Source organism: Poromitra crassiceps, assembly GCF_964638095.1.
Source record: "Poromitra crassiceps genome assembly, chromosome: 9".
Lineage (NCBI taxonomy): Eukaryota > Metazoa > Chordata > Actinopteri > Beryciformes > Melamphaidae > Poromitra > Poromitra crassiceps.
In genome coordinates, this window is record NC_139630.1 from 5,519,246 (window position 1) to 5,532,598 (window position 13,353).

Consider the following 13,353-nt stretch of genomic DNA (forward strand, 5'->3'; position numbering starts at 1 on the left):
AATGGATGGCGGTAGGCAACTCTTGTCCAATCAAATTACTCGGCCGGAACTAACTGTGGTATAAAGGTGCGTTTGATTTATTGTTCCCGGACATTTTGCGACCAAATGCACCTACTTTATTAATGCAATTTGCACCGGGCAGCGGGCAAGGATGGATAATAAACGAGCCCAACATGTTTGCCATTGTTTTCAGAACAAAAGGAGCAGAAACATGCAACGAACAATAACTCAAATGTTTAAGAGGAAGGAGAGAGATAAAGAAGCAGATAATGTGGCTAAAGTTAGAAGAAGAGAGCAAATTGAGGGCCAGAGGGAAGAGGCAGAGCCTCTGCAAAATGAAAACCCACCCTCAGATGCAAATACAGGTGATGATGCTAATTTAGACCAGAGAATGGACATGAAGTTAGCTTAATACTAGCAAACTAGACAGTGGCTTACTCAGAACACAGTCTGTGTGCATACAGTACAACATTTTGTATGTATCCTACACATTGTAGGATACATTTTGAGATATTTTATTTTACTAATAATCTGGTCATTAATTTATCTGCCCACTGTTCTGACAATTCAAAGACAGAGACTGTTTGACTGTTGATGAATTTAGTTGTAAATGTTATTCTAATTTAATTAAAACAGTTGAGGGCCAGAGGGAGGAAGAGGAGACTCAACAAGAAGCAGCAGGTCCCTCCTCAGAAGAAAGAACAGGCGATGGGGGTGGGAGGAGAACAATATGAAACGATGAAGGTTGGGGTAGTAGCCTATAGTTCCTGCAAGAAATTCAAACTACTTTCACCCCTGGCTGAGACTGACGTTGGGTTGGAATTGAAATGGTCATAGCCTACATGCTAGAATAGCCTACTACATCTAAGCAATTTAATATGGGATCACCTGCACACAGGGGATCCCATATTAAGATGATTCATATCTAGGCTACTCCTGCATTTTGCAGCTGCAACTGTGTTGCTTTTGGCCTGTATGATGTGATTGAACTTCATATTTCCAGCATCATTATATGAAATAGGCTATGGAGATATGCGACTGCTGACATTACAATAGCCTATGTGACCACAAAATAGGCTAGTTTTTATCAATGAAAACTATGCCTGCATCGTCTCAATTCAGTTCAGCAGTTTTCTCTTTTATAGGCTATTAGGATATCATTATTTTATATATGAATTATTCGATCAGTGCAACCACACACATGAGTGATAGAGATCATTATTCATTGAGCATGCGTTTCTAAATCTATGGTCTAAATAGGCTTACAGATTGTGGAAATTTATAGACTGAGATTACACATTTACACTCGCAAAAAGCTGCTGTAGGAGACAGAAATCGCTGATCAAAGTAAATCAAATGACTGATGTGAATACAAGCGTCAGCTTTAGACAGTCTTTCAGCAGACTATATATCCAACGCGGATTTTCATTCTGACAGGCTACATTAAATATCCGCTAAAACTCTGATCACTGCGCTTTCATTGAACGAGGAAATGGGTGTGCCTGCCGTGTCAACTCAGCTTTTCATAATGTGATTGGCCACAAAATAGGCTATTTTTTATAAATGAAATCTATGCCCGCACGTACCGTGTCGATTCAGTTCCGAAGCATTTTTTAATTGTATTATCATTCTTTTTATGCCTCCGCCGGCGATAGCCAGGCCGGAGGCATTATGGATCCGGGTTGTCCGTCTGTACGTACGTCCGTCCGTACGACTGTCCGTACGGCTGTCCGTACGGCTGTCCGTCCGTCCGTCCGATGTTTGTTAACGCGATATCTGAGGAACGCCTGGACGGAATTTCATCAGATTCGCCTTAAACATTCACTTAGGCTCAAGGATGATCTGATTAGATTTTGGTGGTCAAAGGTCAAGGTCACTGTGACCTCTCGAACGCCATTTTCAAGCTTGTTAACGCGATATCTGAGGAACGCTTGGACGGAATTTCATCAGATTCACCTTAAACATTCACTTAGGCTCAAGGATGATCTGATTAGATTTTGGTGGTCAAAGGTCAAAGGTCAAGGTCACTGTGACCTCTCGAACGCCATTTTCAAGCTTGTTAACGCGATATCTGAGGAACGCTTGGACGGAATTTCATCAGATTCGCCTTAAACATTCACTTAGGCTCAAGGATGATCTGATTAGATTTTGGTGGTCAAAGGTCAAAGGTCAAGGTCACTGTGACCTCTCGAACGCCACTTTCAAGCTTGTTAACGCGATATCTGAGGAACGCCTGGACGGAATTTCATCAGATTTGCCTCAAACATCGACTTAGACTCAAGGATGATCTGATTAGATTTTGGTGGTCAAAGGTCAAAGGTCAAGGTCACTGTGACCTCTCGAACGCCATTTTCAAGCTTGTTAACCCGATATCTCAGGAATGCCTTGACGGAATTTAATCAAACTTGTCTCAAACATCGACTTGGACTCAAGGATGAACTGATTAGATTTTGGTGGTCAAAGGTCAAAGGTCAAGGTGAGCTCTCCAACGCCATTTTCAAGTTTGTTAACGCGATATCTCAGGAATGCCTTGACGGAATTTAATCAAACTTGTCTCAAACAGTGCCTTGAAAAGCTGGTCATATCAAAGATCCGTCCCACACTCCCCCCGGACCACGACCCGCTGCAGTTTGCATACCGCCCCAACAGGAGCACAGCGGATGCAGTGGCACACGTGCTCCACACCGCCCTGTCCCACCTGGAGGGGAAGGACACCTATGTGAGAATGCTGTTCGTGGACTACAGCTCAGCATTCAACACCATAGTACCCTCCAGGCTGGTAAGCAAACTCAGGGACCTGGGACTAAACACAGCGATGTGCGACTGGATCCTGGACTTCCTGACAGACCGCCGCCAGGTGGTGAGGGTGGGCAACCTCACCTCCTCCCCGCTGACCATCAGCATAGGAGCACCCCAGGGGTGCGTCTCCAGCCCCTTCTGGTACGACCTCTACACCCACGACTGCGTGGCGACTCAAACTTCAAACACCATCGTGAAGTTTGCAGACGACACAGCAGTCGTGGGGCTGATCTCGGGGGGCGACGAGACGGCCTACAGAGAGGAGGTGAGGGTCCTGGAACAATGGTGCCAGGACAACCACCTCTCTCTGAACGTCTCCAAGACCAAGGAGATCATTGTGGACTACAGGAGAGGGGGGGGCACACACCCCCCAATCACCATCAACGGCACAGTGGTGGAAAGGGTGGACAGCTTCAAGTACCTGGGAGTCAACATCCACCAGGACCTGACCTGGGCCGGCCACACCGCCACTGTTGTCAAAAAGGCCCAACAGCGAATACACGGACTCAGGCGCCTGAAGAAGTTTGGGCTAAGGAAAGAAATCCTCAGGGACTTCTACAGAGGCACCATTGAAAGCCTGCTGACTGGCTGCTTCACCGCCTGGTACGGGAACTGTACCACCATGGACCGCAGGGCGCTACGGAGGGTGAGGCGCGCGGCCCAGCACGTAACAGGAGACGAGTTGCCAGAACTGCACGAACTGTATAACCAGCGGTGCCTCAGGAGGTCCCTGAAGATCATCAAAGACACAAACCATCCCCACAACAGCCTGTTCTCCCGGCTACCCTCAGGGAGGAGATACAGGGTTCCAAAAACACGCACAAATCGCTTGAGGAACAGTTTCTTCCCGCAGGCCACGAGACTCCTAAATATGCACAAATAGTGCAGTAGTCGTACCGCAGTACCGTACTGCAGCTGCTACTATTACGGATGCCTAACGTTTAATTGTAAATTTAAGTGTATGTTTAATAAGGTGCCTAACGTTTAATTGTAAATTTAAGTGTATGTTTAATAAGGTACATGCTATTTGCACATGTATGTATAAAACGTCGAATTTGGAATGTCTGAACACGTCTAACGTATGCACATGACATGTGCACCTATGTGCAATGAATATGCCACTGTCGTATAAGCCACCGACTTGTCTTATTGCTTATAAGATGCCTATTTCTTATTGCCTTATTGCTGTCTTATTGCTTATTGATGCCTATTTCTTATTGCCTATTACTTATTGCTGTTGCCTATTTGTACTATGTCGTAAACGGAGTCCACTGCACAAGAATTTCACACGTGGTACTTGTACCATGGAGTGACAATAAAAATCTTGAATCTTGAATCTTGAATCTTGAATCTTGGACTCAAGGATGAACTGATTACATTTTGGTGGTCAAAGTTCAAGGTCACTGTGACCTCTCACACACCCAATTTCCAAGCTCTGTAACGCAACATCACAGGAGCGCCTTGACGGAATCTCTTCCATTTTGCCTCAAATAGCGATTTGGACTCCAGAATGAACTAATGGCGGAGGCATAAGTCCGCGTTGCGGTCGTTCTAGTTTTTATTGATTAGGCTATAGGAATTATTCAATCAGTGCATCATCATGAGATCATTATTATTCATTGAGCCTAAATGGTCTATACATGGACTGAGATAGATTACACATTGCTTCCACAAAAGACTGTAGATAGAGAGCTGTAGATAGCCTACGAAACCGCTCTTCAAAGAAATTACTGGTGTGGATAAAAGTGGTCACTTTAGACAGTCATTCGGGAACAGTAATAATATCCAACGCAGATTTGTATTTGCGGTTTCAATGAATGAGGAAATAGGCGTGTCTGGCGCTGTCAGAGTTGGAGCAGTCCATATTGCACTGTGATTGGCAGTTGTTAAAAACCACGCCTCTTTTGCGGGCACGAGCTCCAGTGCACGGGCATTTTCATGTGCCCGAGCTGAGAGCTTGATTAGAAAAACCTGGTTCGAGTTAACGAGTGGCAACCGAGGTTGTAGTACAAGTTAACTACAATCGAGCTGATCTGGTTTAGACAAACCAGATCCAGGGACAGATCCTGGATCTTCTTATACAACATTCGTAGTACAGGCCCCTGCTATGTGATTCAAATCACATGTGGTTTGTGACCAGGATGTCTGTGATGCTGATACAGTATTAGGTATTCCCCTAGAAATGTACCATTTTCCTAAATAATAATAATAAACTTAATATAATAATACAAAAAAGATATATAATAATAATAATAATAATAAACTTAATATAATAATAATAAATAATATAACAACAACAACAATAATAATAATAATAATAATAATAATAATACACTTTTATTAGATTCAACTTTTCTGTCCTTATTCATCAGTCTTGCTTGATTCCACCTCAACAACTGCGCCCCCTCCTTAAAACACATCCCCGGGCTGCCTAAGTGAGGATTGGCTGCCCTAGTCCCTAAATCAAACACACCTACACTATCCTGTGATGTAGTTTGGATGTAGTTAAACTACTTTTTGAAAGTAGTCTTAGTGAAAACAAATTAGAGTAGTTAAGATGATACGTAACTTATTTTCATTGTGATGTAGCTAGTAGTTGGGTAAACTAAACTACAGTTTTAAAGTAGTTTTCCCAACACTGCTGGTTGGTCCTCCTGGCACGATTAGCTTCTTAGGTTGGAAAACGGTTGAGAGAAATGTCAACAGAGACTTCTCAGGTGATCTCCAGGGTTCAACACCTTGAGCAACATGCTGTTTATCAGCTCAACATGCTGCACTAATGTAACACTGCCACACTCATACTGGGAGGAGCCCAGTGCAACCAGTCCAACCAATTAGGGCTGTCAAAGTTAACGCGATAATAACGAATAATAACAAACGCAAATTCCTTTTAACGCCACTATTTTTTTTACACGCTATTAACGCATGCATTTTCTGTGATGTTTGCGCCTTGGTCCGCCCCATAGTTTTGGAAATCAGGAAGTAAAGCAGAAATAAATCTCCGTGAGGAGCAGAAAAGGAGGAAGAAAAGGGTATAAAATGGCAAGTTCAGCTTCAAGTAGGGTGAGCAGATGTCCTGCTTTGTGTGTCCACAGCATTGTCATGACTTCACACATCCTGCAAATTGAGAAGATGAGAGAGAGAGAGAGAGAGAGAGAGCCATGGCTCGCTCACCTGCGGCTGCGGCTCAATAATAACAATAGCAATAGCAATAGCAATACCAAATAGCCTACCAAAGGCCAATTACATACTAATATGATACTACCCATATTCTTTGCACAAACACAAAGCTCTCCTACTGTATGTTGTTCGGCACAATTAAGCCTCAAATCTCAACAGCATCCAGTCTTTGAGATAGTCTTCATTTGCCAATAATTACTGTAGTCTTCACTAGCCTGCTGCTATATTACAAAAGACATTTATAAATGCCATTCTAAGCTGTGCTCTTAGTTTGTTTTGTTCAGATGAACCAGTAGGCTAATTATGCAGCCTACTACAGTAGTCATGCTTCTACTTTACTATACAGTATATGGTTCAGCATGCACACCCTTGAGGTTATTCTGAAGAATATTCTGGACAGTATTTGTCATTGTTCCAATAATAATAAACATATCCGCATAAAGCAAGCATATTCGTCTACTCCCATGTTGATAAGAGTATTAAAAACTTGAAAAATATGGGTTTAAGGTAGATTTAGAACAGATATTAATCTAGATCTGAACTGAACTAAACTAAAGAAAAAAAACACGATAGTAAACATGTTGTTCCCCACCAGTCATGTACTGTAGTTCCACTCTTAGGTTAGTTCCATCCATTGCTAATGACGACCCCTAGTGGCACAACGTCAGCATTACAGTGTGACTAATAACGAACAAATGAACTTGCGGCGTCGGGAGACTCGTCAATTAAACTCGGCTTAAGCTAAAGCCAACTAAATAGGCCTCAAATGAACTAAATAGAACAAAATTAACCTAGGCCTAAATTAAATTAAACTCAACTAAACAGAACTAAATTAAACTAGACCAAAACTAAACTAAAACTAAGCTGAACTAGGCCTAACATTTACCAAACTAAAGTAAAGCGATCTATTTTAACTAGGTTTAACCTTAACTAACCCAAATGAAAATTAAACAAAACTAAGTGTAACCAAACCAGTTTATTCACATACACACATTCACACTGGGAGCTCTCCAGTATCCCAGTCCCCTATTGAGCAGCTCCACTTGAACAACTTGTGGGTTCACTGCCTTGCTCCACGGCTCCTCAGTAGCATTTAAGGGAGAGAGTTCCCCATTCATTTTTCCCCACCCACATCTTTCCAGCTGGTCTGGGATCCGAACCGGCAACCTTCTGTCCCAACAAATCAGCGCTGGAAGATGTCTGACCCCGCTACCTCCAAACAAACCCCCACCCAACCCCCAAACTGCATCTGTATTTGTGTGTGAAATGGTATGTCCCTCTTTTAGCCCCTAGACCACAGGATCGAACCACCGCTGTTTGCTGAAGAGGGGGGATTTTCCATTGAGGCAGAAACTGGCTGCCTGAGCTAAACCGCAAACCTCTGGAGAGAGAGAGAGAGAGAGAGAGAGACAGAGGGAGAGACAGAGAGAGAGAGAGAGAGAGACAGAGAGAAAGTGACAGAGAAACAAAAATAGAGAGAGAGAGGGATGGGGAAGATAGAGAGAGTATTATTTACAAGCGGTGAGTCCTCTCAGCAGAGACTAAACTTAAACACGACCAGGAGACTGGAATCCCACTGAGACCCACTGGACAAAAGTGCAATGTCAGGACATCAGCTGTGTGTGTGTGTGTGTGTGTGTGCGTGCCATGCGATATATAATCATGCCAGGGAAACCTAGTATTTAAGACCCCAGGGGAGAAAGCGATTCTCTCCTCCTCTGAGCCTCAAGATGTTTACGGTCATTCATTTGTCCTTCTCGAGTCCGAACACGACCCGTGCAAAACCTCAGAGGAAATCCTGACGTTCTGATTGGTCAAAAGACTGGTTCTGATGTGACAGATTCTTCTTTTGAGTTTGTCCAAAACAGATAGAAGTGGGGGGGTACAGACTCTCAAAAGTTCAATTCCGTTGTTAAAGTCCACTTTGAACATCCCAGAAACAGAATATTTTTGGAGGCTGATACTGATTTTGATATATTTGTATATCTTTCTATTTTGAGGAGTGAGGACCAGAGGGGCATACAGTAAGTGACATTTGACCAACTTTACAGGAGAGCCAAAACAAACCATTTCCATGCCAACAATGCCAAGTATTCTGTTTTCCACATAATTGTATCCTTGTCAGGGTGGAAAAGCCTCTGCAAACAACAGACCATCATGGGACAATACAAATCAGACCCTTTAAATTATTTTAGAGCTAGCAACTCTTTAATTGCCTGGGTCCAGACCTTTGACTGCTCCCACTCCACCGCGTTCAGTTTTGGCTGCTTCTGGTCTGACTGATGACTGGTCCAATCAGCACAGAGGGGGACTAAGATTAGTCAATCAGTGCCAATAAACAGCACAATGGGTGGGACTAACGCCGTTGTCAAGTGTGCAGAGGAGTATAACAACCACGGCAGCCGCCATAGACGAGATAGACATTTATTTATTTATTTATTCATTTATTATTTATTTAGCTTTCCCCACACTGGATAAACATTATATTCAGGTGGATATGTTGGTCTCTAGTGATTGGTTAAGGAAATTTTAATTCCCCTCTGGGATTCCCTTCATGTAAACCGGTTAGAATGGATGCAATGTCGGACTAGAAGATGGAAATGGAGTGTAAGTGCCCAGACACACCATACGCCAATCCTACGCTGAAGAAACGCAGCACGGAGGCACTTTCATTTCAGTGTCCTTGTTAACAGGGCAGATTGATCACACCAGCCACAGCGCTTTGCCTCGCCACGCACACTGAAGCGACGCTACACGCAGTGCGCAGCACGCAAGCAGCACTTCATGCCTGCATGAAGTCTCTCTCTTTTAATCAATGTTTCTCATCTCCTCCCGATCAGAAATGTGCGCTTTTCTTTTCGCATGCCAGAGACGATGGATTATATGATTATATCCTGATTATTATGATTATAACCCTGATTGAGACGCATATTCCGAATGCGCTGCATACATGATCAAAGAATCCTCCTAAAACCCGAATAATACTGGAATAACCCAGATGTCTTAATCGGAAAATGCTAAATTCGGAAAAAGACCAAATTCTGAAAATGCAACTGGAATATGCTATTTACATGACCCTTATTAAATTCAGAATATTGTCATTTTCCGAATAATAGTGGAATATTGTGTGCATGTAAACGTAATCACTGACACCTACTGTAGCCCACAGCCTCTCCCCATATCCCCGGCCTACATGTACCGTCTCTTAGCATCAGTCTGGTAATAATTAACTCTGGGAATTGAATTGGGAAGAATCCTTGTTGCTTTGTTTTCCTCACTCTTAGGTAACAAGGCTAACTACACACACACGCGCGCGCACACGCACACGCACACACACACACACTGATCTACAGCTGTGCCACACATCTATGCTACGTACTTGCGTGCATATGTGTGCGCGCGTGCATGTGGTTTACTCAACTGAACACACACACACACACACACACACACACACACACACACACACACACACACACGGGTCATAATGTCGCCCTCTGCTGTTTGCATTCAAAACTTGAGATAAAAATTAATTGGTTGATTTGCACACTTCATATTAGAACAACGCGAGGTGTGATTCCACATTGATTTCCTGTTAAATCTACTGTTCTCTCAGGGCAGATCTAGCAGCAGTGAAATGCAAGAGGCTATAGAGAGGCAAAGTGACCGCCTACTTCTTGCTTCAGCACTGTGCCAGAGATTTTCATCCACCATTTATTTTCCCATATTGACATTTCGTAAAATGCTTGTAAAAATAGTTTTACTTGTTCAAACCAAATGGTTCAGATATATTTATTAAACTATTAAAACTACTTTTATAAGCATTTTACAAAATGTTAACAAATTCCCACTGATGCCTGTATCCTTTAGCTGCTTTGTCAAAAACTTGTGTCTTTGAAAAATAATTATGTTGTTTTGAATCATTCATAGCTGGTGTGCCTTAGTGTCGCAAAATGTCTGATATATGAAAGTTCATAATCAATTGTTAAAGGGATATGCCAAATGTCTGATATATGAAAGTTCATAATCAATTGTTAAAGGGATACGCCATATACAAAAGATACAACAACATTTTAGATTCGCCTATTTGCCATATTGCCGACAGTAAATGGAGAATGTGGATGCCTTTATCATCAAAGAGCGGTAGGCCTACAGCCCTCGCTGCTAATTAGCTTAGCGCTACAATGGTAGTGAACGGTACAGCTGCCTACTCCCGTTCAGTCGCCCAAAATACACATTGCAACAGCGCCAGAAACACTCACATGTACATGTTGTGACTTGTGTACTCACCACGCGAAGAAATAATAATCCCAAAGTTACTGGAAACTCATGGCAAACAAGGAAGTAACTTCAGTTACTCTTGGTTAGTTTGGTTAATCTTTGTTAGATCTCGGTGTGTGGATTTACTTTGAAAATGCCCGTTTCCAGTAACTTTGGAATCTCCCAAAATGTTGGCGTATCACTTTAAAAGTCCCCCTATGGGAAAATGAATTGTTTTTTTGTTTTTTTTACATAACCAGCAGATGGCGCAAGTTGTCACTTTCCCAACCAGCAAGACGCTGCTGAGTCGATTTTGAATACATTTGGGGAAAAGCTTAATCTCACCAGAGCATTTTGGTATTTTCACCATAATGATTGGCCCAAAGGGAGGCTGCATCACTTGTGGAAGGAGACATGTTCACTTTTGTCAAACACTTTCAACTGCAAACAATTAAGGGGAATTGTGTTATTTTGCTTTCTTGCCCTCTCTCTCTCTCTTTTCTTTCCCTCTCTCTCACACTCACTATATCTCTCTCTCAGCACACCACTGTTCTTCCCTTCATCATCATCGAGATGCGGACCACCCGCCATCGGTATCCCAGCAGGCCGTGTGGTCTAGTGGCGGTGTGCTGCTTCGGCGTGGGATATGTCCTCTGGTACCTACCGCTTACTCTGCCTGTCCACTCTTGTGGACAGGCATTAATTTAGATTAATTTTGTCTTGTTAGGCCTAGTCTAACTTTTAATTTAGTTTGAGTAGTTTCCCTTACTTTACGACTAATATATGCCTAGTTTAGATTATTTTAGATTGTTGTTTTGTTTTTAGGAATAGTATAAGCCTAGTTTAGTTTAGTCCACGCCTAGATTAATTTAGTTAAGATTAGTTTTTTCTAGCTCTGGCCTAGTTGTGTTGAGTCTGATGTGTCACATCAGACATGGCAGTAATCTCTGTGTGTGTGTGTGTGTGTGTGTGTGTGTGTGTGTGTGTGTGTGTGTGTGTGTTTGTATGTGGGCATGTGTATGCACGCAACTGTGTTACAAACCATATCCAAAACTACTCTGTACCCCGACTTATTTACACACTGCCCCCTGCCTGCAGGATGTGCTGGGTGCACCAGGTGACGGGCGTATGGGTGTATCCCCTGCTGGAGCGCATCGGCCCGCTGGCTCGAGTCCTGTTCTTCTCCACGCTGACCGCTCTGCTGTCCGTCTACTACGTGCTGGGAGAGATCCTCAACAGCTACATATGGGACCAGCAATACACAGGTCGGGAAGAACATGTCCATTACAGTCACATGTCTGTTTCGTCTAGTATTCAGTCTTATTTTTATTCAAATAAGTGAGAAGAAAAATATGTTGTGCTATGTAGTGGAGAGGGTTATTCCAGTTGTTTTCATAATTGATCGTTTTTGATAATTGTGTGCTTTTCTTTAAGAGCAATTACTACTTTTTGTGGTTTTCATTCAATTGCGTGAGGTACTTCTTGGAGAAGTGCACGCGTGCATGCGTGCATGTGTGTGTGCGTGCGTGCGTGCGTGCGTGTGTGTGTGGTGTGTGTGTGCATGCGTGCGTGCGTCTGTACTGAAAGAGTTTAATTGTTGGTCAGTGTGAAAAGTAATAGAAAGCAAAAGAAAGATGAGGCATCTGCCAGCCAGCTGCCCTCCCCCCCTCTCTCTCTCTCTCTCTCTCTCACACACACACACACACACACACACACACACACACCCTTTCTCTCTCCATCCATCTGTTCAACAGGTCTGCAGGTAGCTCTCCAGCACTCCACCCACACAACAGAGAGAGAGAGACAGAGACAGAGAGTGTGTGTGGGAGGTGTGTAAGTGAGAACACTACTGGATACCAAGGCTGAAGGTTTCCTGTCTGGAAAGTCACACACGCACGCACACACACACACACACACGTACGTACACACACGCATGCACGCACGCACGCACACACACACACATACACACACTTGCAGTCCACCATCACTTCAAAAAGTTTATTCTTTTGGGCGCCTGGGTAGTGTAGTGGTAGATTCCCTGCCTACCAACACAAGGGTTGCAGGTTCGCACCCCCATGTTACCTCCGGCTTGGTCGGGCGTTCATACAGGCACGATTGGCTGTGTCTGTGGGTGGGAAGCCGGATTGGGGGTATGTCTCCTGGTCGCTGCACTACTGCCTCCTCTGGTCGGTTGGGGCGCCTGTTCAGAGGGAAGGGAACTGGTTGGAATAGCGTGATCCTCCCACGTGCTACGTCCTGCTGGTGAAACTCCCCACTGTCAGGTCCGGGGCAGCAGGGGGAAATTGGCCAAGTACAATTGGGGAGAAAATGGGGGGGAATCAGAAAAAAAATCATTCTTTCTTCTTTTCCTCTCCCTATTTTTCACTACCTCTCTCTCTCTCCCTCAGACAAAGTCAAAGCTGATTGATTCCCCGACGTCCTGCACAGGTGTGGACTCCCCCAAAGTCGGCCAATGGGGACGCACGAGGACGAGTCGTGCCCCGCCCGCCCCGGACAGCACAAGAGTGCAAAACAAGTTCACCCTCCAGAACACTTTTAAACTGTAATCATAATAATCATCAAAAAGAGAAGATGACAAAATTATCGACCAAATATCAGTGACGGCGGTTGTGCGTATGAGAAAACGGCGAGGGACATAGGAGTGGAATTTCTTTCTTTCTTTCTTTCTTTCTTTCTTTCTTTCTTTCTTTCTTTCTTTCTTTCTTTTCGTTTTTCTGTGTCAGAAAACTGATCAGCCAACTCCCATTGGCATGTATAATATGAGGACAATGGAGAACACACACTACACACACACAGGGACATGAACACACACTACACACATATATGGACATAAAGATACACACATACAAATAAACACAAACACATAGAGATACCAAGACAAACACACACAGGCACATGCAAAGGGACATAAGCACATACACTCATACATACAAGAACATACATAAACACACACACACACACACACACACACACACAAACACACACACACACACAAACACACACACACAGTATTTCCAATCTGCTCTTCCAGTATCAACTATTTAACCATGTGAATGAATTCCTCCTGAGTGACTGCACTGTGTTGAACACACATCA

General features: G+C 43.5%; 1 protein-coding gene across 1 annotated transcript in view; it reads left to right on the plus strand.

Moving 5' to 3' along the window:
- The window catches only part of aig1 (androgen-induced 1 (H. sapiens)), a gene marked incomplete at both ends in the record, with an annotated part of 129,220 nt that extends 116,417 nt beyond the window's left edge, over positions 1-12,803 (plus strand). Inside the window, 3 exons of the mRNA XM_083643748.1 lie at positions 10,777-10,892; positions 11,335-11,501; positions 12,685-12,803. Coding sequence (XP_083499874.1) covers positions 10,777-10,892; positions 11,335-11,501; positions 12,685-12,803 — 402 coding nt within the window. The remainder of the gene's footprint in view (positions 1-10,776; positions 10,893-11,334; positions 11,502-12,684) is intronic.
- Between the last annotated feature and the right edge of the window lie 550 nt (positions 12,804-13,353).